The 25,958-nt window shown below is 41.4% G+C and overlaps 1 protein-coding gene across 1 annotated transcript in view; it reads right to left on the minus strand.

The window, feature by feature from the left end:
* The window catches only part of CMTM8 (CKLF like MARVEL transmembrane domain containing 8), a 53,076-nt gene extending 27,391 nt beyond the window's left edge, over positions 1 to 25,685 (minus strand). Inside the window, exon 1 of the mRNA XM_090046459.1 lies at positions 25,040 to 25,685. Coding sequence (XP_089902585.1) covers positions 25,040 to 25,204 — 165 coding nt within the window. The 5' untranslated portion in view covers positions 25,205 to 25,685. The remainder of the gene's footprint in view (positions 1 to 25,039) is intronic.
* Between the last annotated feature and the right edge of the window lie 273 nt (positions 25,686 to 25,958).

Below are 25,958 nucleotides of genomic sequence, written 5' to 3' on the forward strand. Positions count from 1 at the left end.
TTCCAGTGACTCTTCTCCCACATCCACTGCTAAAGTATCCCCCTCCTTTCTCTCTGACCATCCTATTACTTGAGTAGCAGTTACAGATTAATTCAGCAATTCTGCCACCAAGGGTAAAACATTGGTAAAATTCCACACATTGGTACCACACATTGGTAAAATACCACACATTGGTAAAATTCTTTTAAAAAGTGATTTCCTAACAATGGCCGTTTGTAGCCTAAAACCCCATCTTATTTATTCAGATCACTTAGATACTGTTTAAACAAAGTTCTTCAAGAGAACAATGCTGTATACAGCTGCTTTATTAATAATGTCACTGACACTGTTGTTATTTTTAAACCTCTACCTTCCTGTTGGGCGATGTAAATACAGATGTCTATATTTAGCAACCAGTATTGTTTCATTAATCTTAACTGTTATGTTAACATAGGAAAAATCTTCACAATATCTGGGAACTAACTTTTTATTATTTTTCTCTAACCAAAAAACTATATGATAATTGACGATTAAAGCAAATATCTGCTAAAGAAGTCTTTTACTGCTTTCTCCTTTTAAAAACAAATCACTCATAAATAATTAGTTTCACGAATTTTTCAAACTATTCTTGAAAATGTGGTTCCCACTTCAGGGCTATATATTAAGTTGAGTTCTCAGTTCCTGTACTTGTTTTCCCTAGCAAATTACCCTCAAAACAGCTTCCTCTTGTTAAACTGACTCAGGGTCAGGAATGTAAGAATAAGTGAAAGGGAAACAGATATAGCTTGTTCCTACCTATGTATCTAGGTTCTTATATTTCCTATAAGTTCAGTACCCAAGTATTTCATACCCATCTGAATCTATTTGCATAAAAACATAGGAAGATAAGAGAGTGAGAGAATTGTTAAATAAATTGAAGCTTAGAGCTAAGAATTTTAAATCCTTATTATATTGCAGGTCATAAAATGAACACCATTGAAATACCATGCCCCATCATCTACAACAGTTTTTTTTCTTTATTAAAATAAGATTACAAAAGAATACAGTTCTGTAAACAGTTTATAGTTGCAGAAAGGACCATTATGATTATTTAGCCATATGTCCTTCATTACAGTCCAAAGAACCAAACAATTTCTGCAGGAAATCACTTTTGATCTAGAATGTCAATCTGGATTTAGAACGCAAATACTGTAAAATCCTACCACATCTCTAGGAAAGTTTTTCCAATGGTAAGTTACCTGGTTCCTAAAAATTTGAGCCATGCTTCTAGTGTTAATCTGTCTAGCTTCAGCTTCTACTCATGCCTTTTATCTCATCATGCTCTTTGTGACAGATTAAACTCACTTGGTAGTAGATTACCCTGTATTGAGAACTGTCTTCCTCAGAACTACTAACAAGACAAAACTGGACCAAACTATCCAAAGGACGTTTTGGGAACTTCATTTCCCTCCCCTCACCTACTTTTTCCAAAATTCCATTAAAAAAAAAAAAATCAAATTAATCAAATTAAAGTTTCATGTGGAACCTTTATAGAGATGTTTTCAGTCTAATTTCGATATTCAACCAGTTCCAAAATGGACTTTGTTCTCAAAAGGCAATGAAATAGAACACTAAATTAGAGAAAAAGACTAACATCACAAGACATGATTTCTGTCCTGGGCTCTGCTCCATACTCTCTGCATGACCTTAAAGCAAGGGAGCTCGCTCTCTTTGCCAAAGTTTCAGCACCGACAACAAAGGGACAATCCAACTGACAGGGATGTTTGAGCCTTAATTAATATTTGTAAATTGCTCTGAGAACCTATGCATGAAGTTGCTACAGCATGCAAAGTATTAAAATAAACACAATTTGCTTTAAAAAAAAAAGTAGCAAATAACTCTTGCAATAAGTATCCAATCTTGTCAGAAACAGTCTTATGATCCTAACCCTATCTACAGACTAAAACAAATCTAGAGCAAACATCAAATATTTTACTCTGAGTGTAAGCTATTAGGAACAGGGACCATCTCTCCCTATGTGCTTGCATAGCATCTGTCACTGGGAGCCTTGTAGCACAATTGTAATGCTAACCGTTTTTTTAAAAAGAGTTGCATCTCATTTTCAAGTCTCATATTCTTAAAATATCTCTTCTCATTCAGCTCAAGTTTTGACAAAAAAAAAAATGAACACACATGTACATAGGCACATACACTTCTGACAATAAACCGCGTGTGTGATATTTTGGGGGAGAAAGGATGGACTGCTTTGTGAAAGCAGAGGAGGGAATAGACTAGAACTGAATCGTCAGTGGAAACATATTTAAGAACTGCTTCTATAATTGCATAATTAATGGCTGTAAAGAACTTTGAGAACCACTTTGATGAAAGGTTCTATAAATGAAAATATTAATAAAACTAATTACACTTGACAGCCATGTAAATAAACTCTGGGCACAGTAACTCAGTGGTGCTTATATAAATCTCCTTGAAGCTGTCCCCTATAACTTGCTTCTTCAATTAAAACATCTATAGGGAAGAAAAGCAAAATAAAATCTCAACGAACTCCCACAACAAGCTTGTTCTTTGTGATAAATACAAGAGTAGTCCATATAGTGCAAGAGAACAAAGAAAAGCTCAATGGGATACTCGACACTAAAGTTCCACCAGCAAAGCCGTAAATCTGTGATTTGTGCATGTACAATGCTCTGCAACTACTTCAGTGGGGCCCTGTATAAATGAAGAACAAAATAACTAGCTTTTAAAACCAGCTTTCCAGTGCAAAGAAGAAACTCTTCAATCAAGGGAAAGCCAATCAAAAACAGGGAAGCTGGAAGTCAACTTTCAACAAAGCCTTCTAGATACATCTCCTCTGGCATACAAGAATAATTAAATGTAGGTGTAAGCTGGTGCTATGCCTAACCTGCTCTCAGACACTGTCTATACTTGTAAGATATGCAAGTGTACTGACTGAGCACATGAGAATATAAAAGTTATTTCTTGTTAAATCTGCTGTGGGTAATTGATGCATAGCTTTACTTTATGTTTACAATTATATATCTATATAGACAGAGATCTCTCTCTCAATATCGATATATACAAGGGCTTAGTCTGACTGTCTGTGTCTGTCCATAATGCTCTTGAAGGACTCCAGTAGGTTGTCTCAACAGCCAATCACAATGCTTACTGAAACCACCAGAGTGCTCTGCACAGACAGATGGGCGGGGGTGGGGCAGCAGCAGCATGCAGCGGGTGCAGAGCAGCAGCAGCATGGGGCAGTGTGTGGGGGTGGCTTGCTATCAGATGCAACATGGCAGCAGCATGGGCCAGTGGCTAGAAGCAGTGACCACTGCATGCAAGCTTCTCCCCCTCCCCACTCCTGGGAGGTGGTGGCAACATGTGGTGCTCCATACCCGCCCCCCATCATTCTTGACCGGCAATTCGCTAGTATATATAGTCTTTGCTGTCACCCTGGCATCACTCATCCACATTTGAGATTGGAGTAATTTTATTTCTGGATGCTGGACAAACACAAAAAACACTCATCTCCCTTTCCTTAAGTGTTTTACTTTAATTTCTTGGCTGTTGCTGCTAGAGGTCCCAGTACTAAAGGCAGGGTGAGTAGGGCAGAAGCCCCAAGCACCAACTTGGGAGGGGGTGGGAAATGGGTACCTGTTGTCACAGCTGCACCAACAACACTGCAGCAGTCAGAAGTTGTACATCAGCCTAGGCACCCAGCTGCCTTGTTATACCTCCAAAAAGGTCCCATCTTTCTCTAAATCTGGGTGTGGTAATAAGTCACTGTGAGGTAGAGCTCATTTAAATTTATTCCCCAACACCTGCTAGCAAAGCAGGGGGGTTTTAGACAAATGCTACATATACAAGTTGTATTGGAAAACCATGTTTAGAGATAAATTAGCTGATTAATGTCTAGAGATAAAATACCTATGCCTTAATTCTCTGTACCAATTATATGCTGCAAAATGCATCACTCCCGTATGAAAATAAAAAAGAGTGGTAAAAGGAATAACACCAAGTGGCCTGTTGCACTATTATTCCCAGTAATATTTCTCCCAATGCACCATCTCCAGGAATAGTGGCATCCTCTTGACAATAAATCTGTTATTCTTGTTCAAGCGGATTCTCTTATACACAATTCCCATGTGTGCTAAGCATTACTGGCTAAGCATGCCTGTATACCTACCCCAGGGTGCTGTTTGGTTCATTAGGAGCAAGAGATGCAGCAAGCAGTCAGATTTCTAGGGAACATTTCTTTATCATGCATGCATAGAAGCCAGTGTTACATGCTTGAGAGGCCTGTGTTTGTCTAGTAGCAATATGGTACAACTTGTACTAGAATTCTTGTATTCTGGGGTACAAACAAACTAGATCACCCCAAACCTGACTCTTCTTTCTCCAATTCCACTTATACAGCCATTTCCTCATTTTATAAAACAATAAACAACAATAAGCTTTGTAGTCCAAAAACACCCATATGACAAAAGTTATTAGGACTCAGCCTAGAGTCATGTCTTTATTACAGATTCACATAGACTTGTAGAACATGACATAACAAGGGCTATACATTAGATGACCAAATCTGGACCACAAAACTTCCATCACTCATCCAAATCTGGTTCTCAAGTATCTTCCTACCCTGAAGGGACTGGCTTTAGGATCCCCAGGCTCCCTAGTGATTTTGGCATTTTGATAAATTTACACTAATTTCCATCTTACCTGTTAGCTTGTTGATGGCTCTCTTTGGAGCAGGTGCACCTCCCAAGTGGTCCTCTCCTATGACCTGGGAATCACTAGACTACTCACAGCTCCATTAGTTCCCCTTTCCTCTATCTTTTCAAAAGGCTGAATCTCAAATTAAATGTCCTTTCAACAGTGGGAAATTCTTGGATGAGGAGTTGTAATGACTCCCTTGCTTCCTCTAATTGTTCATCATCTCTATTCTGCTGTTTTCCATTTCCAAAGTGAATAGAATCCCTTTACTATGCCAGCGGCTAAAATGCTTCAGTTTCTGCACACTGAGAGCGCAGGGGCTCATTGCTTTCATGGGCTAGTGCCATCTGATTCACTGTGGACTTGTACTCCTCACTGTCCTGGTCCTGGCCTGCTTTCTCTTGCTTCTATATCATAGCAAGCACCACCATGGGTCTTTGGACCCCCAAGGACTTCCTATCTTGACACATCTTCTGCATAGGCCTTAAGGAAGCTGCACAAGCCTGTAGCGGGAATTTAATCTAAGGTGCAATCACACATCAGCGGGTTGGCCAGATCTCCGGAACTGCACACAACCATGATGCTGACATACTGGGATCTCTTCCTTCCCCCTCTTGCACGCTGATCTGAAAAACTCATACAGGTTCAGTTTTACTTTGAAAAACCATGATGTCAAGAGCATCTAACAGTGCTGCTAAATCTGAGGCAGTTGCAATGTTGAGACTCAGAACAAGGAGCAGAGGTACGAACCAAGCAAAATAGGAATGGCTTAATGTTGTTTCTCATAGTGATATTTCATAGTTTCATAGTTTCTAGGGTCGGAAGGGACCTGAGCAGATCATTGAGTCCGACCCCCTGCCTTGGCAGGAAAGAGTACTGGGGTCAAACAACCCCAGCAAGGTGTACATCTAGCCTCCTCTTAAAGACTCCCAGGGTAGGAGCCTGCACCCCTTCTCTTTCGCTATAACAGTCATTTATATTGATACCCGATTCCACTTAGTGCTCAGCAAGTTTTGTTATAATGCTCATGGTCACCATCTTGGGTCATTAAAAACCACTTGTGGTTACCATAGTGGGTCAAATACTTTCGGTTTCACTTAACACTCTTAAAAGCAGTTTTGCTTAATGCCCAGTTTTTAAGGAACCAATTAAGAGTGTTAAGCGGGGGTTGCCTGTATAAATTTAAAATTTCCTATTTTCCACTCCTGTCTGCTGCAGCAGGTACACACTGGACCTAGCAATAAATGACATGACTGTTCTGAGCATACACCGAGGTTAAATTAAGAGGCTTCTGTCTGGCACCAGCCAAATCCACTCTGAGATTTGTGTTACACCAAAAGTTCCTCCTGGAATCCCACCCTCTTTCTCCAGCTATACTCATTGTACAACAGTGTTGACTTTGTCTGTGGCACTGTGTATTCAGTCAGGATTGGATTCAGAATACTTAACCAGTGATGTTCCCCAGCTCTCATGAGGCGCTGTACACTAAGGATATTCCTACTGCCTCCAGGAGCAATTTAAAATCCACAAAATATGCAGTATGTGGAAAAATAAAATGGTAAATGAACACCAAGTAATCACTGCTAGTCAAAACACTGAAGGCAACTGATTTGTAGGGAAAAAAAACCCCAGAAAAAATAATACATTATAATTAATAGAAACACCTGTTTGGTAATCCATACTGCCTACATGCCAAGGCAACCATTCCCGTAGGGCGAGAAGGTCAAAAATGTGACCCTATGATCAGGCTAGAACATGCAGACTCAGTCCTTTTTTCTGGACTATAGTTTAAGACAGGGGTGGGGGACGGATGGGGACTGAAAAGGTACAGTCAGTGGCAGTGTTGCCAGCTCTCGTGATTTTGTTGTAAATCTTAAAACATGAAATGCTGCTTCTTTAAGCCAGAGTTCCCAGAATTTCACAAGAATCTCAGATTTCATTTCAAACATAAATCTCTAATCTTACCAAGAAAAATCTTAAAAACATGATCCCTAGAAACCCAATATACAAAAGCAAAATAAGAACCTAACATACATTGTTAAAACTCTTAGACAAGTGGTTCTCAAGCTTTTTTGTACAAGAACCCATTTGTAAACATTGATGGCCAGTCCCGACCCAGTGCCCCTCTCTCAACCCACTGCCCACAGCCCCTAGTGTGTGGGGCAGGACCCCTCTACCCCTCCCCCCCCAAGTAACCCCTTGCAGGCTGGAACTCTGCTCTTCTGCAAGAGAAAAGCCATGGTTTCCCCATGTTTTTCTCCTTTAAAGGAGGATCTATTTTTAAAGTTTGTTCACAACCCTTTCATATATTCTTGCGACCCACTTTCAGGTCACAACCCACAGTATGAGAAATGCTATTTTAGGCCAATGTCATGATTTCTTGAGACCTGGTTCATAAATTTTTAAAACTTATATTTCTCAATACTACAATAAATCAAAAACAGCCTTAAACAATATGGTAACAATGCCAAATGCTCCTTCAGACAGTTCAGCACAGCAAATCCCGTGTCAAAATTCCAGGATATTCAAAACCAATATAAAGAAAAATCCTTTAGATGTTACACACCACTTCAGTGGCAGCTGTAGTCAAAAGGGGCTTGGTTCCTCAGCAGCTTCCAGGAGTTAGCACAAAGCTTGCAAATCATTATTTTCTTTCTTGAAATAGAACCTATTAACAGAACAGCTGCAATGGGCAGTACAGGTCATCATTTAATTAATTTCAAGTTCTTTAAGTCTCAGTTATGAGTTCTGTTTTTTCCAGTGTCTGGATAAGAAAAGTTTGAGGCCATTATAAGTCCATTCAGCATTATTGTGGCCTTTTAATAATCAGAGTACAGGTAAAGTGGGAGCTTGTTGTGTTTGCTTCATGTGTTCTCTTAAGCATACCAAATAATGACATGCTATCCAAAGCTAATCCACTGTAAGTACAATTTCTGTGCAGTGCAGCTTAGCTCTGAAGAGTGACTACAAAAACAGTATTTGTACAGTAACCTCACCTCCAGCCTCTCATACATTCCTGAATCAAGTGAGGTCATTTTACAAGCTGTATTTTTCTAACGCCAAACCTTGACAAATCAGCCTGGGATTGTGAGCTGTAACATTATTTATGTGCAGTCAAGTGGCACTACCATTGAAAACATCAGTTTTTCCTCACCAAGCTGATCCTTTCTACCAAATGCTAAGGTGCAAACACACCCAAGTGAACAGGAAACAGCCATCAGGAAGAAGTTGTTGATTCAAAAGAGCCAGACAAAAAATAGAAGTGTTGATCACAAATTCTTTGATAGATACTCTTTCACGTCTTTATCTCCTAAAGTGCATCTTTTTATTTTGTATGTGGAAATAGCCCCGTTCAAATCAATGAGATGTTTGCTATGGACTTCAATGGGACCAAGGGCTGATGTTGCAAGCATATATTCCTAAATGAAGGAAATTTGCATACATAAACATCTGAAACAATTTATTTCCAATAACTGACTTAGAAATTCTCTGTCCCACAATTGTTTGTGTGCACTGTCTATATAATGTTCCAATACAAAGCAAAAATGAAATATTAAAAATATTACATAAACATATGGATTTTCCATTTACATAAAGATTTATCAGAGACTGATTTCAGAGACCTAAATTTAAGTTGACATTATTCCTCTAATCCACAGATGACACTGGGTTAACCTTTAAAATGAAAGTTATTTATCCAGTAAAATCAGCTCTGAGGCTGACATTTCATTATCTGGATTGATAAGAAGAGAGCAAAAAATAAAATGTAACCATGCTTAAAGAATTCTGTTTCATTTATTGCTTGTGTGCTTAATGCAAGACTTTCTAACAACCTTTTCTTCACCTTTAAAACAGATTATCTTACCCTGCTCAACAATGGCAAATATTTGCTAGAAAGGTCACTGCCCCTGCATGAAAAGGCAGGTCAAGCCCTTTGTACAATGTGTCTGGTCATGTTTTATGTTTATCAAAGTCCGGAAAAATATAATACTTTGAGCTCTTTTGGGATTTTAAGCATTTTAAATTAAGTTTGGATAAAGTACAGGAATGGGTAGAGAGAGTTAGTGATTCTTACTCATGATTTTTGCTGCAAAGGCAAAAAGGAAATATTCTTAAAGTTTGCTGAATGAAATTTCTTCCAGCTAAGACTACTTTACTGTCTGAAAAATAATAGAGCATAAGCCTACTAACCTATCAACAGTAAAGCCCTGAATCTTGCAAATATTTCTACATTTAGCTTTATGCACTCAAACAGTTTTAGTTAACTCATTAAACTGGTCAAATGCATTAAGTTAAATCTACATGTTCATACAGTGGGGTCCAAGTCCATTTCCCAACTATAAACATTTTATTTATAAATTTTCCATGTTTAGAATCTAATTATGGGCAGGTTGTCTTAAATTCAGGGTCATCTTGGATTCAGGTAAATATGGTACTTATTTTTAAAAAGGAGTATGACACCCAGAAACTTTAAGAGATTACAGAAACAGCTTGAGCCTAGACCAGTGGTTTTCAACCTATTTTAGACTTACAGCACCCCTCAGAAAGAGGGTGCCACCTCTTAATTTGTACTCATTTTTTAACAATGTGAAAATAATAAAGCAATTTTTCTGCCGCAAACAACTCAGAAAGACCACAACATCTCAGAGTAGTTTGTGGATAACTCTGGTTGTGAATCAGTAGCTTAGACCAACGCAAAAGAATAATCTCGTCTGGTATCCCATCCTTGAAAACAGGCATTTTCCCATGTGTTATAGCAAGATATAAAATACCCACGATATAATTATCTGTTCTATAGATCAATACCACGCTATATAGAAAGAGACATTTCTCTCTTGGGCACATGACAGATTTTATACTTGAGACGTGATTTACTAGTTAATCACGCCTTAAAGTAGTGACCTGGCCACACATTCATTCAATTAATATGAGTAATAAGCCACAAAGTGTGTAATAACTTTGTGGCTGGCTCATATCACACCTTTAACTGAACACGTGGCCAGTGGTCCGAGCCTGCAGAGCATACTCAAGCCCTTCAAGACTCCCATGTGCTTCCACAGCTAGGAGCTCTGATCAGCTGATGGGGCAGCCAGATGGTAGACTGCATTAGCTTTCCTCTAATGTAGCCATTGAATAGCATAAATATTCTGCAGTTTGCTTATTTTAAGAATCTGGAGATGGAAGCTCCAAGTAAAGGCTACTGAAATTATGGTTGCTTCAAAACTGAACAATATGACACCAATAATAGCACCCATGCAGCACTGTACAAAGGCAGCCAGAGCACCTCCAGTACTGGAGCCTTTTGAATTCAGCTGGAATAATGTATCTGCATTTGTGTTACAGTGCACAGGCATTAGTTGTGATACCATCTCATTCTGGTTGCAGCTACTGAAACATCAGTAATTTTCATTAGAGATAAAGGAGATGCCTTTGTAACAAAACCACAGTCCCTAAGTAACTTCATTCTCAGTTAGTGGCAGATTTTACAGGATGAGTCCATCCTATTTGCCAAATGCATAAGGCATTGATGGATAACTTTGGCCTTTAAACGAAGTTGTAGCTATTACCTTTAGTGATATCACTATTAAATATATATTATAGCATTCCATAATAATGCCTTAAATCATTGTAATATTGCTATTGCAGGTAGCTGCATTTATTACACTAGTTTTACAAAGTGCAGTATTTTTAGTACCATTTTGTGTGACTATTTTGAGGTGTTCAAAAGGCTAAAGATGGATATGTTATTATTACAAGGGGAGGAGGTAGCATTGTTATTGTGATGCGTGTCCAACACTTATCTTTGTAAGACCCTGCTTATAATTTTGCAAATTTAAATTAAAATTTACATTGTTTAGGTTGAAACTGTTCGCCACCAGTGTCTTATTATTTTAAATAAATTTAAAACAACCAAAAAAACCCAAAAAACAGCCAGAACAATTCAGCCATTTCTGAGGAAAAGGCTAAGAAAAATACATTATTTTACTCATGTAAAAAATTCTGCCAGTCTTATCTGTGGAAAGTTCTAGTGTCCACATATTCTGAACATGAAATTTAGTAAGAGATAAGGGCAAGGAAGCTATGTGCTAGAGATACTCTTCTTGCCATCCAAGTGAAAAATCCACTCAAACCTGGCCTAATGATAAGCATTAAAAACAAAAACAAAAACCCAAACCTGAAACCAAAAACTACAGTTCACAAATGCACATTAAAGACTTCTTGGAGATTAGCAGCTAAATCTCCCAAAGACTTCGTTCGTCCTGAGACTTTCACCATAATCCAAGTAGAACTTTCTCTTCTGATTTGCTTCCAACTATACCAGGTCCAGGAACCTAGACTGAGAAGAGGAAGACTCATTGCCAGATTCAAATGAAGAGGTACGTGGAACAAGTCAACAGAAAGATGTAACTAGATGCCAGGATAAGGCAAAAAGGCAAATTTGCGGGAGGAGTTGGGTCAGGAAGAACAGGAACTGGCTGGGCAAGGAAACAGGGTCCAGGGAAAAGAGGAGTCAAGGTGGACTTCATGGACAAAGAGACTCGGACTGAGACAAGAAGTCAGGCTGGGAAATATACACACACTCTATCACCATCTCATATGCCAAAGTGATAATTCTTAAAATTTGCCAAATTAATCACTCAGGTTCTCCTATTCCTGCCTATTGGTGCACATGCATTATAATATAGTCTTCAATTACTGCATTTCCTCACATACAACATGCCCCAGGATATAATACACACTTTGTTTTTGAGAATGAAGAAAAGATTTTTCTGAAGTTATGGCTTCCTAAAGCACAGGCAGGGGGCATCTACAGTTTGCCCCCGAGTCAGGTGCTCCCAGGCACGGTGTCTGTATGTCAGCCCAGGACCACAGCACTTTGAGTCAGGACAGAGTAGCCCTAGGTTGACAGGGGATATGGCGGGGGGGAGTGTTAGCCCTGGGTTTCAGAATGCAGAGCGCCCAGCAAAGGGGTTGTCTGGGGCACATGTGCTAGTGTGGGGCTAGGTGGCAGGCAGCCCTCACTCTTTAGCAACCTCATGCTTCAGCCAGTCCCTGTCACTATCTACATGCGTGTTTTAAAGGAGTAAATTACCCTGATGTAGGGTAGTAATGTCTCTGACAGTAGGCAACTCTGCAGTAAAGTGCATGTAGATGCACTCAGAGTCCAATCTTCATCCTTCCTTTCCTTCTTAAGGGGGAAAAAAAAAAAAAAAAAAAAAATCAGACCCTAGCTGCTCCTGAAGACTAGTCTCCATAGGTGAAACTATCATTTTGAAAGGACCTAAGAGTTGCCAAGGCTGTGAAATGGGAGAAGAGAGACCAGGAATGGTTAGCAGATGGCAAAGCTGCCCTAAAGAAAGTTATCTCAATTAGTGGAACAACCAAAACTATTAAAAAGGAGAGATATTTGTTAACACCTGTGGAGTGAAGAACAATGAGCCATTAAGTCAATTAATGCCCCCAGGTGCCTGCATCCTAACAGTGGGTGCTTGTATCCAGGTCAGAGGATTTGCTTCTATGCTTAAATACATGCACCCCAATTTTGAGGGGAAAGTTGCATGCTGTATGTGAGAAAATATGGGATTTGATCACACTTGTCTTTCTGCAGAACCTCCAATACATTCAGGGAATAAAATGGACAAAAAACCCCAAAAAAACAAATGGTCAGTATTTTATTTTATTTGTGTAGTTCCATGTATGACCCCATGCCATATTGCCTGCACACTATTCAGACCCTACTCTGAAGACAGTTACTAATTTTCTTATGTTTTTTTTACGTAATTCATCACTACAGTATTCAAGTGCTTACTCTGAATAAATGAGCTTACTCCAAGTCTATCTCAGTAAAATGAAGAGGTAGGTGTCTTTATGCACATTCAACAGATGTTAAAAAAAAAAAAGACATACAGTGATTAAGGTCAGAAGTGTTCATTATTTTCAGGTGACCAATTAGAGATTACTGAAAAATCAGGTTCTAGCTTTTTATATATTCAACACACAGCTTCCAATGACAGCAGTTGCAGCTTTGAGTGCTTAGCACCATTGCAAATCAGACCCCAGGATCTCAAGTCAGACATCCTGAAAATGAGTAATACACAATTAATGAGAATCTGTGAAAAATCTAGTCTAAGCAACTCCCCTGGCATCACATAAGAACTCTGTGGCACAGGGAGAGGCATAACTAGTTTCTTGAGGGCAGTGTTTAACTATCTGCCAGTAGCCTCTTGCTTTATTCATCATGCACCTCCCACATGTTGCAGCAAATATACCATAACCCCTACAGACAAGTCTCCTTACACATCCTTTACTTATCAAAGAGCAGCTCTGTCCTGCATTAAAATTCTGTCTTTGTGCAAGAAAGAGAACCATTATTTTGATGCTTTTTATGTTGGAGTGTTTGGCTTTGCAAGCATTATTGTTCTTTGAACATAATTTGTGATATACTCATAGGCCAGCGATGGGGAAAATGTGGCCTGTGGGCCAGATGCAGCCTGCCAGGCCATTCTACCCAGCCCAAGGGGCCCCTAAAAAAAATTAGAACATTAATATATATCCGCCCCTGGGCTGCCTGGCATGTGGCTTGCCAAAACTCAGTAAATGGCCCTCCGCCCAAAGTAACTGTCCACCCCTGACATGGGCAGATCTAGGATTTTGAAAAGAGGGGTGCATATGGTGCAGTACATCAACATTTTTCTCCAGTTAAAAGGGGAACTAGAAGCTTTACTAATATGTAGGGATGTTAGTTGATCACAGTTAACATACCTGACTAATGCAGATCAAATTAACATGTTCATTTTTGTAACTAGCATTAATTGCACACATCCATTTTGACCAGGGGTGGGCAAAATATGGCCCTCCCTGCACCCTCTCCAGACTCAGCCAGGTAGAGTGGACCAGCTCTGAACCAGCCAGAACCTGCATGCACAGCCCCAGCTGTGGTCCACCCCAGATCTGCTCTGAACCACCAGCCCATGCTCAGCAGTTGCAGCAGCAGCGGCAGCTGAGCAGAAGCTGCCACTCCATGCAGTGGAAAAGCAGCCCCTCCCCTTTGCTGCTGCTGGGCCTTTCTTGCTGCAACCACCTGGAGCCCATGCCTGAGCTGCTCTGCAGCTCCTCTCTGCCACAGTTACTGTCACCTCCAGGCCACCTAGCAGGGTAGTGGTGGCAGTGCAGAGGAGCCACATGCATGAGCTCTGGGCAGCTGCAGCAAGAAGGGCCCAGCAGTGGCGAGGGGGAGGGGCTGCTTTTGCCCCACACCAAGCAGCAGCTTCTGCCCGGCCACCATCACTGCTCAGCATGGGCCAGCGAGTCTTCAGCAGATGTGGAGTGGGGTTGTTTGCCCCGGCTCTGGCTGGTCCACTCTGACCAGCACAAAGCTGGAGCGGGTACAGGGTAGGCCAGGGTTGGGGATAGGGCTATGTGCTGTTAGAGGAGGAACCACAGGGCGCACGGGCTCCGGGTTGCTGACTATTTGTTGAACTGTGAGATCAAAATTGCAATTAATTGCAACTTTTTTTTTAATTTTGTAATTGTGAATTTTTTTTTTTAATAGTTTGTCATCCCTACTAATATGCTAAGGGCCCAGCTCTACATTCTTCAGTTTAAGAGGCAAGCAAAAGGGAATACAGCTTTATTGGACTGTGGTCTAATTTGCAGCTAATGTTACTATTAACTTTTTAAAAACCACAAGAAGCAAGGCAGAAAAAAAGTAAAAAGATATGGTTTCATTAGTTCTGTAGTCTTTACAGTTAAATATACATCTCTCATTCAGATTAATAAAACAAAATCCAGCCTTCTTGAGTGTCTTGACAGTGCATCCAATACTTCACTGTCAGTCATTTCCATGATTGTATTAATGTTCACTTGCGTGAATATTACCATACCTGAGTTAAGGTTTCTAGCTAGAGTTAGAAGCAATCTGCAGGGCTGAGAGACATTATTAGGAATGGCAACATTGCAGAAGAAAGGATAGCTTGAATAATGAAACATCAAGGAGAGAAGGGAGTTTAAAAAAGGAGAGGGTCATTAACACCTGTAGAGTAAAGAGAGATTAGTAGGAAGCAGGTAGATTATACTGAGTCAAGAAGTCAATCAACTCCATCAATACCACCTAAATAGACAAGTTGCTATCCTACTTGGAGTTGGATTTAAAGTTTGGGTGCAGCAGGACTCAAAAAGGGGGTCCAACTGCACCACTGTTGTCCCCCTTAGATTTGTCCCTGCATATATTGTCTATTTTACACAGTGAAATAAAGATGCTTGTAGAAAGATGCATTTGGTTTACATGACCTTTAAATATTAAACTAAGAACATGAGTGGAAGTTCTGTAATATTTATTTTATTCCATCAAATAGTTGGACCAAAAAAACCCAACAACAACAAAAAAACCCCAGCATCAAGTAGTTGGGACAAAAAACCCCAATAACCCCACTGTTTCAGTGGCTGGATTCAGAGAATAGAGGACAACCGTGCATTTTTTTTCCACTTGCTATTCATACAGCAGTGACAATAGGCATCCATGTGGGAATTCAACCTCACCTTACCTGACTTTTACTTGAAATGTGCTGCAGTGATCTTTACCAAGCCTGAACTAGTAACTCTGAAATCCAAAACTGAGCTGAAAAGTGTCATGGGAATTTACTAGTTCCTTAATTCCTGGCTGCAACATTTTGGTCATTTAAATCTCTTCTCTTCTACCTTCCCCATACATAGGTCACACCTATGTTGCAGCCTGAAACGTGCAACTAAAAGCTCACACTATACTACTTGCAGCACTGCTGCCTCTGGAAGGTTAGAGAAAGACAGGATTTTTCTAAAAGAATTATAAAGTGGATTCTTTACTGAAATCACTTGACATACCTGCCCTCTCCTTCCTTCTTACCAACCCTGCTCCCTCCCCTCATCTTTGTTTCTCTCTAGTTTCCAGACTAACTAAACACAGCACTGTCACCAGGAATCTCCTAAAATCCTGGCCTGGATAAAGCAGTCATGGGAAGAGACTGACTATACAGCTAAGTCTTGTATTCAGGTGTTTGACTTGAAGCTGTGGTTCTTGATAGAGTTCTTTTTATATTGTTCCTTTTAGGTCAAGTCACCAGCTACACACAGGTAGCATACTTGATGCATGAAAAGGCTTTTCTCCCCAAACTCTCTCATACCCAACAACTATAGAGGGGTTTTTTCATATTTCATTCACAGTTTTTCTATGATCTTTGGCTGAGATATTCAAAACATTGTTAATCTAGACCCCATGATGATGTGTTTTGGTTTTAATACCATCCAGTTCACCAGACCTGGTCTGCTTCACTTGAAGTCAAATACCAAGTCCTTTTAGGACTTAATCCAATACCTGGTAAAGGCAGTGAACTGATTCACCTCTCAACCAATTTAATAAAAATTACCAGTCTTGCACCTGTATTTACACTTCAGTGAATGGAGAATCAGCTCTAATAACTTCAACAGGAGTTGGCTGATAACTTTACTGAACACTGCTGGTCCTTGGAGTATTCTGATAGGTTAGAAAATCTATTTGCTGTTTGACCACAGGAAGGAGGGCTTGGTGCTCCTTCCAGAGGTCACAATTTCTACTGCTTCACTGAAATTAAATAAGAACAAGTGTGGGTGTGTCCACACTGTAACCACCTGTTAAAAAAAGGCAATTCTGGTAACTGAATTTAGTCCTAATAAAGAACATAATGAATTAGAACACATGCACAACAGGAGGGGAGAACACGTCATAATTCCTTGTACCTTTTGAGTCCAGGTGGCCTCAGAATCCCAGTGAGAAAGTTGCTTATGTTTTGAAAATCCAGTCTTTAAGACTTTGAGAAGGAGCCCTTATGCCAGTAGCAAGCTTGCTTTTGCACCAGTGCTGCAACTCAGGCCTTTGCTATGCATTCTGCACACACACGTGGCTTACCCCAAGAACATCAGGAGTGGACAGGGATGGAGAAACATAGAAACTCCCAGAAACGCAGGACAGGGAGAGGCCTGTGCCAGCTTTCCCAGGCACCAGCTACTGGAGTGGAAGACCTGTCTTGTGGATAATGCACAGACTTCCCTGACACGCCGCACTCCTTGCTTAGGCAATGGGCAGGAGGGCAGGCGGGAGGTACCCACCCTACAAGCGCTGGCCAGGGAGTGGGAGTGCTGGATGAAGTGCTGTGGCCACTTCCCAGTCGGCACGATCAGCCACAGGGGACCCACCCCGGCCAGCAAGATTGGCTGTGGGGGGGCCCCCCCAAGTCCCCTTCAGTCACTGACAGGGCACATACCCCCACCCCCGCCGACTAAGGTGGCACCAGTCGCCCATGATGCACAAGGCTAGGGGTCAGGTCATATGAGGTCTATTCATAGCTTTGCCACAGGGTTCTTGCATGACCTGGCGCAAGTCATTTAGCCTTTCTAAGCTTCAGTTTCCCCATGACAGATGTAGAGCAATGAATGATACTTCCCTAGTCCACCAGATGTGTCATAACGTGTGTCGAGATCTATATAACTCGCTCTGAGATGTTCAACTAGAGACACTGACAGAGGTTCAAGGAACTTTCATTAATGATAGATACTGTTTAACTTAGGGATGGAGAGCAGGGAGAATTTATAATGCAAAGGGAAAAGATGGCAAATAATGATAAGAAAATTAACAGAGCTCAGAGAAAAGGAGGGGGGGAGGGAGAGAGAGAGAGCAGGATAGAGCAGAGGGTATAACAATGGGAATGGAAGTTCAGGATTTTCTCCTACTTCTCTTGGCCCTCCATTATTTATAAAAATCAACAAGGGGTATTCACATCTTTTAACATAAGACTGTTTTCCTAGTCTCCTCATCAGCAGCCCAAAGCCCCAAGAAAACCCTCCCTACTATCCAGGTACAGGCCTTAAACAACAGCCTGTATAATTATCCTTACTGTGCATGGAAACACTTCCCCATCATCAAGCAATTCTCCAGCTCACTAGATCCATTCCACAGGAAAGGCTAAAAAAGAGTTATACATTTCTCTTCACTTGGCGCAGCATCAGTCTCACCTCCCATTAAACGGTGGCTACAGAAGACATCACAAGACCATCCACTTCCTGTGCTCTTTATAGGCTTCTCGCAGACTGAAAGGGGTAACAAACTCCTAATCCAGCTCAGTACTTTATTCAGAATCTGAAGTGCTCAGGGAATACTTTAGTGGTTTTACTTTTCCTCTGTAGAATAAATGCCAAAAAAATCATTTAAAAATATTTCTAGGAAGCACACAGACTCTGAGGAATAAAGCAAGACTGTAGTGAAGTCTTTTAAAAAAATTTTGGAGGAAGGGAAGGAAGCAAGAATGCCTAGTAAAAATCACTAAGTATCCAAAGACTCAATTTATATTTCAAAGTATTTTTCTGCTGATAATGACGTCTCAGACAAATTCTGCCATAATTTTGAGGTACTGAGAATTTCACACATTCCAATCTTTTATAAAGCATCTCTACTCAATACAAGAAGTAGTTTTGTCTGTTTATCTTACATGGGCCATATGTCAATATTATTATTATTTCTTTAAGCTTGGGGCACATTCCACACACATCACCTTTCAGGGTTTGGTTTCTTGTGTTGCATCCAAACAATCCCCTTTCCATGGAAACCTGGCTGACCATGTCCAGGAAACTACAGACTTTTACGAAAACAGAACTTTAAACAATGATATGATCCTAAGGAAAGATGGAGGTCATATATGGAACATTGGTGGTATCTGTTGGAACAGTGGTGGTATAGAGTGATGGTGAAATGACAGAGCCCAAATACAGTGGAAACTGAACCCTGACTTCATGGGAATTTTGTCTGATTTAAGATTGAAACTGGAAGCCATACCATACATTTTGTAGAAATGCAAGCTATATCCCTGGCCTGTACCATATATTTTTGCATTCAGCACTGTAAAAAGTTACTGACCCACACAGGGTCAATCATTTGTTACACTCGCTACTAATTGTATATTTTACACTCAATAGCAAGTGACAGATTTTCTGTACATGCTGAATTCTAACCCTATCAACAGGGAACTTGCTTAATATTAAAATATTTTCCAGTTTCACTGACTTAAATTATCCAGACATGTTCCAGTTGTTGGGATAAGAATAGAGGGGGAATCTCTGTTCTTCCTAAAAGGAGTAGATACGAGGGTGCAGAATGATAGCAGGCCTTGTATCATTCAATGCCTGGGGCTCCAAGTTACCTTAATACAGGCTTAAGATAACCAGTGAAAAAAATGCTGAAATCTAAAATGTTTTTAAAACAATTTTTGTTTTTCTAAGTTTCCTTGGAAAGAGGGGATTGTTTGGGCAGAATATGAGAAAACAAACTGAAAAGTGATGTGTGTGAAATGTACTCCAAGCTTAACAAAGAAACAATAGTAATATTGACACGGGGTATATTAGATAATAGGACAAAGCTACCTTTTGAATTGTGAAGAAGATAAAGCCTGTCCATAGCTCGTAGCGTTTTAAATTATTTTAGGAGTACCCAATTCACAGCCTGAAAATGGTGCTAGAATTTCTTGAAACATTTTAATAAACTGCAGAGATATTTTGGGATAGGTATTATAATAATGCTTTCCCACACATCTGCATCTTTTAATTCTGATCCCATGCGGAACCTCAGATTTTTAAATCTGATATAATTTCAAAGAGAACCAGCTCTATTTAATAACCTTAGGTTTACCACAGCCCCAGAGCAGAAGAATATGTTAAGAATTTATGTGGATTATCCTCAGACACCTAATATTTTTAAGTAAAGGAAAAATATAATCAAAATAATAATCAAAATAATAATTGCCAAGAAATATAATATTGGGCCACAATCTTGCATGGCTGCCTTATTATAATAAGAGACTGCTCACACTAATGATATACCAACAATAACATTTAATCATAAGCTAGTTATTTAATCATTTGGTCAGATATATCAATATCTGATTAAGTGTGAATGATGAGAACTAGCCAGCCCATTAAAATCTAATAAAGAATGCAAACGCATTAATCCAGTTGCAACAGCACAACAGTGTTCTGCATGGTTTAAAGTTGCATTTGTTTTTAAAAGCAAATACCCATCAAGAGCATTACATTCCCTAAAACAAATTTAAAAAGAAATATTTTGTCCAGCAACATGCTTTTGAGCAGCAACTACCCCAAGGAATCAATGGTATCATGCCAGAAAATAAATGTTTTTATAACTGCACCCTCAGCAACCACAAAACTTTCTACAGCTACAAACTGTTGTCTTCAAGTCTGATTGAATGCTCAACCCTAGTCATCATTTATTCATTTCAGAAAAGTTTTAGAAAGATGCACACACACCTTCCTTGGCCACAACCTTGTTCAGAACTGAAATATAACTCTCAGAAGACATTTATGGAGGTTGCTACGCTTGGTCCTTTGAAGATACAAATTATTTGTATTAACAGAAGGTGTACCATCATCTTCTGTTTTTACTGCAGACTTTAATCAGGTGATTGTCACCTGGGTCTGAGCACCCAGGCTAAGTAATAATAATTAGCTGTTATATAGTGCTTTTAAATCAGTATTTCTTAAAACACTTTTCCAAGAAGGTCAGCATCATTAGTCCCATTTTACAGCGGGAGAAACAGAGATATAGAAAGGTGACATGACTTGTCCAAATTCACTTTGAGCAGTGGTAGAGCAAAGAAATTAAGCCAGGTTCAGTCCAATGCACTCTCCAGTATGACACACAGGGGGAATTGCTAAATGGCTCTTGAGGACCATCAGCTCTCCAGTGATTTACACTGCATCTTCACTACATACAGGACACATGACCAGCCAGAAAAAAAGCAGTTCCAGAGCTCTAGCCTCTCCCCAGCTGTGCCAGCCAACTAGGGTCCAAAGCTCCATCAAATGCAGATGTGAGCAGTCCATGTATAAATTGGATGGGGTAAGGGCAACACCTGAATAAGAACACAAGCTAGATCTACAGTGAAGGCAGAGTCCTGACTGGAACACATTAAAATTGTACAGGTGCTTATTCAATTGCCTAAGCAGAATTCTTCACTTAACTCTTAAGTAAATGATCTTTGGTTTTAGAACTAGAAGTCTAGTTGTGGTACATGGCTAACTGTTAAATCCTGCTGTAATCTCAGTGTTAAAACAAAGCTTGTAGTTTTTTTGATAAAGCAATCTGGAAGTTTTAGCAAAGCCTTTCAGTGAGTTTCCTATATAGGATGAGCAGAAGAGACAAAGCTATATACTTTTGCTATATGGAGCCACGACTCATTTATATTTCCTGGGAGAGGAGGAGGCAGTTTGAGCACAATTCAGGGAGAGCATTCCTTTTTGATACCAGTACTAAACTCCATTTTGGTTTGATCCTTGTTTTAATGATTTCCTCTGGTGGGTCATCATAGTTTGATTTTTTGCTTCTCCTTACTTCTACAAGAAAACATCTAGCAGAACTAGCATCTCAAGAGACCGTCTCTGAAGCTATGACTACATTAGTAGTGTCGTGCTGGTTCTAGGAATAGCAGCATGCTATGTCAGCAAAGCAGTTCTAGCAGAGATGCACACATACAAGATCAGCAAAACTACCCTCCATGAGCAGTACAAGTGCTTGCATTTTGCCAATAACACATCTATGCTAGAGGTTTGTGTCACTATAAGCCTGTAGCATAGGCAGAGCCTGACAAAAAATTAATCTATTGTAGAGTTAAGGCACCAGTCTCTGGATATTACATATATTTCTTGCTGAAGTACTTATGAACATAAACTAAGGCTCCCTTTCAGAAATCATTTAACATTAAAGGCATCACTATTCCCAAAAGAATGGCACTAAAATTACCTTACAATTTTAGCAGTCATATACTACTACCCTAAGAACAAAGCAGGTATTCTTAAGTCACCATCACTACATTTGTAATGAAAAACCACGGAAACTACCCTCAGTTTGCAAGCAAATACTCAAAAAACACACTTCCACCCAGTCACCTATAAAAGTCTATACTTGTTCATTGCACATGTAGCTAAACATAAATGCAGTCTCAGTCTAGGATGGAACTAAGAGCATTGACCCTATACTTGAGAAACTTCTTCCATGGGTTCTAAATCATGCCACACTCAGATTCCACTTAGCCAGTTCAGATCTCTCATCTGACAAAACACAAGAGGACTTGGAAATCCTCTTGCAATACGGACTATGGAAGGAACATAGATTTTCAGCCCAATCACAGTGATAACTTTATTTTTTTAATTATCATAACGTTGATATTGAAATCTTCCAAATATTTTAAACTTTGTCTACAGTTGAGTTAGCCCAATCAATCCAGAGTGCTTAGGTATCTTTACTTCTCCAAACAGGTACTCTGGTTGGGAGTGGAAGCTCACTTCACATGCCTGCAGCTGCTTCTTCTCATATGATTCCTCTGCCACTTCAGGCTGTCACTACCAGAGTGCCACTAAGGTGCCATGCCATGAATGAGCCTGGAGTTCCATATAGCTGCTCTTTTCTGAGCAATCAAATAATATAGTTACTCCAAGGCTGAATCAACTCCTTGGAAGACTGTAATAGTAATATTTTTAGCCCTTGAAAGTAGATGTGGTCAAACAAGTGACCTTTCTACCATTATGAAACGAAGCAGCCAAGCAGAAACTTAAGGGGTAGACTGAAATACTTTTAAAAAAGCTATTCAAGATCCCTAATCATTAACTGAATCTGTAGCCAGACTTAATTTGTAATTAAACAGAGATGCAATATATCCAATTGTTTAAAGCAAGGGAAAGCAACCTTTTCTGCTTGTGGACCTGCGGGAGTGGGTGCACAAGTGGATGCTAGGACCCTGCTACCATCATTTGTCTCCATATTGGCATATGGAAAGTGCACGCAGCGCACATTCATTCCCATGGCAGCATGGCAAGAACACTCTCAGAAGACACCCCTGCTGCTAAATGCTGCCCAAGCCCCACATCCACAGGCCAAATGCAAAAGTTTTGTGGGCTAGATCCGGCCTACCGGCTGCAGGTTACTAAACTCTGGTTTAAAGCACAACATTGAAAGCTAGATACTCCCACATCCTAATCACAATTCTGTCATCAATTCATTACTTAGCTTTAATCTCACTTGGCTTAGGACAGGGTTCTCAACTTTTTTGAACTCAAGGCATTCCTTAGAGAAAAAAAAAAGTCAGCTCTTCGCTTTCGCTCATGTTTTTAACTACAGCAATTCTTCTGTTGCAAAGAACTAGGAAAGATCACAACAGGTGCTTTTGACACTGTGGATTCCTATTTGAAAGCTCAGGGTTTATCTTGTGAATCATGTGTGTTTGTACACCTGACAGTGCTAAGATTACACATATCCCACAGCACCCTTAAAAGATCTCATGTCACTGATTGAGAATCACTGAGCTAGTCCCTTGTGGTGTCATTTACATCTGTTTAAAGTCAATTTGTGACATCTGCAATGTTTTACGACCACTTTGCACAGGTGCAAATGGTTACATGAAGTGCAAGGATATCGTGAATCACTATCTTTATGCACCTGTAAAGTGGTGAAAAGTTATATAACTGCCTCATAAGAGTATTGTGAGAGTCAATTTGTTAATATTATCGATGCATTGTAAACAGTAAGTACATGTAAACAAAATAGCTAAAAATCAGCTCCTGATCTGTCATGACCTGTTTTACCACTGCAAGAGTTGATGATATTATAAACGCTGAAGCAGACTAAAGAACATACACTTTGTTCCATTCAGATATTCATCATCAAATGTTATGGGCTTTTGTAAAACAAGAGGTTTCTATGTATCACTTAATCTGGGTTTATTTTTTGGCTTTGTAAATTGGCTATTCTGTTACCGATTTCAAAACCATATTTGTAGTTTGACAAACATTTCACCCAAAAGTGAGAGTCCAAACCTGTCATCTGTAGGAGTTCTCATGTGTCACAGGAGGCAGTTCAGTTCTTGAAAACACTAAACTGTAATGGGAAAATTTGGTGGATGTCATAGCAATATAAAGTTAACCTGCAAGATGAACCTTGGGGACCAGGTCATTGACAACCCAGGGAGCGCGCAGAGGATTTAATTTAACAAACACTGATGAAGCAGAAACTTTACTGTTTTACCATTTCAGAGTCTGATTGTACAAACTGTTCTATGCAAACTGTTCTGCACAGACAGTCCTCCAGGGATGAATGGACAGATGCATCTGATTGCAGGATCAGAACTTAAAACACTTATGTTCCTCTAAAGCAGTGGTTCTCAGTATTTTTTAGACTCAAGGCACCTTGCCACAATGTTGTGAATTGAATGGCACCCTATTTCAAAAACTAATTTATTTATTAAAGTGCTCACCTCCTGGCAGAGAGGACAAGCAGTGAGACAGAGGGAGCAGGCAGGCAGGGAGAGCTTAAGCCTGCTCTTAACTCCTCACACCTGGAGCCTGAACCAGATAAGTATCTGCTTATATCACCCTTCAAGGATCTCATGGCACCCCAGGGTGCCCTTGCACTCTGGCTGAGAATCACTACTCTTAGATAATTGCTGAAGATTCATTCTTGCTGAATGGAAGCCAATTCCTCCTAACATCACAATGTTGTCACATTTTGGGATTGCCCGCCTCTACACATTATATTTATGCCATGATTCATGGGCTAATTGCAACATAACTGGCCAGGGTGCTACACACACCCCATTTAAGGCCCCATAAAATGGCAAACCAGTCATAAAAGTGTTCTTCATAGAAAATTAGGGTTGGAAGGGACCTCAAGAGGCCATCAAGTCCAATTCAAAGCAGGACCATCCCCAACTATGTGATCCCAGCCAAGGATCTACCCAAGTCTTAGGCACCTCTAAGGACAGAGACTCCTGGAATCCTGTACACAGGCAAGTAGAAAGAGCGTGATTCGGACCAAATCCCTGATCCTGAAATCATGCCTCCCGCCACATGGCGGGAGGTGCAATCATTGGGCTTGGGCATTCGATGCCAGGCCACCATCAACTGAACCTACTCTAGGGCCCAAGCTAGACTGGCGATTCCAACCTTCCTGTTCAACCCTTTAACTGCCTGACAGACATGTCTAAGGGAGATGCGATTTGGAATTTGCTCGACGCTTTCTTGCCAGCCTGGCGCTGAGCCACGGGGGTGACCGCGGCCTTCCTGCCACTGCTCCCGCGGCCCTAACGCAGAGTCGGTGGGTGACACTTTGTCCTGAAGCGGGCTGAGCCAAGCCTTGGGGACACGCAACACGCCAATAAAACACTTCCCGCGCCCCGCAGGGGCCCCAAATTGGCCTGGTGAGATCCTGGGGGGGCTGCAACAAGGGGCGAGAGGCGAGGAGCGAGGCCGCTGAGGTGCCCCCCGGGGCCGGGCTGCAAGTACTCACGATCTCGGCCAGCATGAGCAGCCCAGGCGGGGTGCGCAGGAACTCGCGGTCGTAGGCGAGGGCGCCGGAGCCGGCCGAGAAGCTAGCGGTGAAGGAGCTGCTCGTTGTGGTGACCGTGTGCGACCGAGGGCGCTGCTGTTGCTGCTCCGGCGCCGGCGGCTCCATCTCCCGGCCCCTGCCCCGCTTCCCCTGGCCGGGGCCGCACGCGCAGGGAGGAAGGCGGGAGGCAGGGGGTGGACAGCGCGGCTTTGTGCGGCGGGAGGGGCCACGGGAGGTCCCAGCGGCTGCGGAGGGGCCGGCCCCAGGCGGAGGGCTGCGCTGCGCTGCCGGGGCCGGGCGAGGCGCCGGAGGCGAGGGGGGGCCCGCGCTCGCTCCCGCCTCCCTGTGCCGCCTCAGCCCGCGGCAACACCCGCCCGGCTCCGGCTCCGGCTCCGGCTCCGGCTCGGGCGCTTGTAGAGCAGCAGCTCTCACCCAGGACGTCCTGGGCACCTTGGGGTGCCTGGAGATGCTTTCAAGGGTGGCGCGGCTAAGTGCGCAAGTGGCCTTCGCGAGAGCAACCCGGAGTTTCCACGAGGCATCCGCCGGGTCAACAATAGGCTCCCGTTGTGGCCTCTCTTGCGTTTTTTGCGACGGTAAAACGGCTCCGTTCTTTTCTTGTAGTCTAAACACGAGGGAAAAGGAAGAGCTGGCACTTTTCCAGGGGTGCCTCGCGGCTGTGGAATCTATCGGCAGGCATAGGCGACGCATAGGGGCGGTACGGGCACCCCTGAGATTGGCCCCCCGCAGGCCTGGGAGTGGGGAGCGCCAGCCCGTGCCCCCTGAGAAGCTTTTATAGATTCATGGATTGTCAGGGGCCGGAAGGGAGCTCGGAAAATTGTCAGGTCCAGCCTCCTGCACCAAGCAGGAAAGATAACTTGGG

This window comes from Crocodylus siamensis, chromosome 5, assembly GCF_052110815.1.
Source record: "Crocodylus siamensis isolate JL-2025a chromosome 5, ASM5211081v1, whole genome shotgun sequence".
NCBI lineage: Eukaryota > Metazoa > Chordata > Crocodylia > Crocodylidae > Crocodylus > Crocodylus siamensis.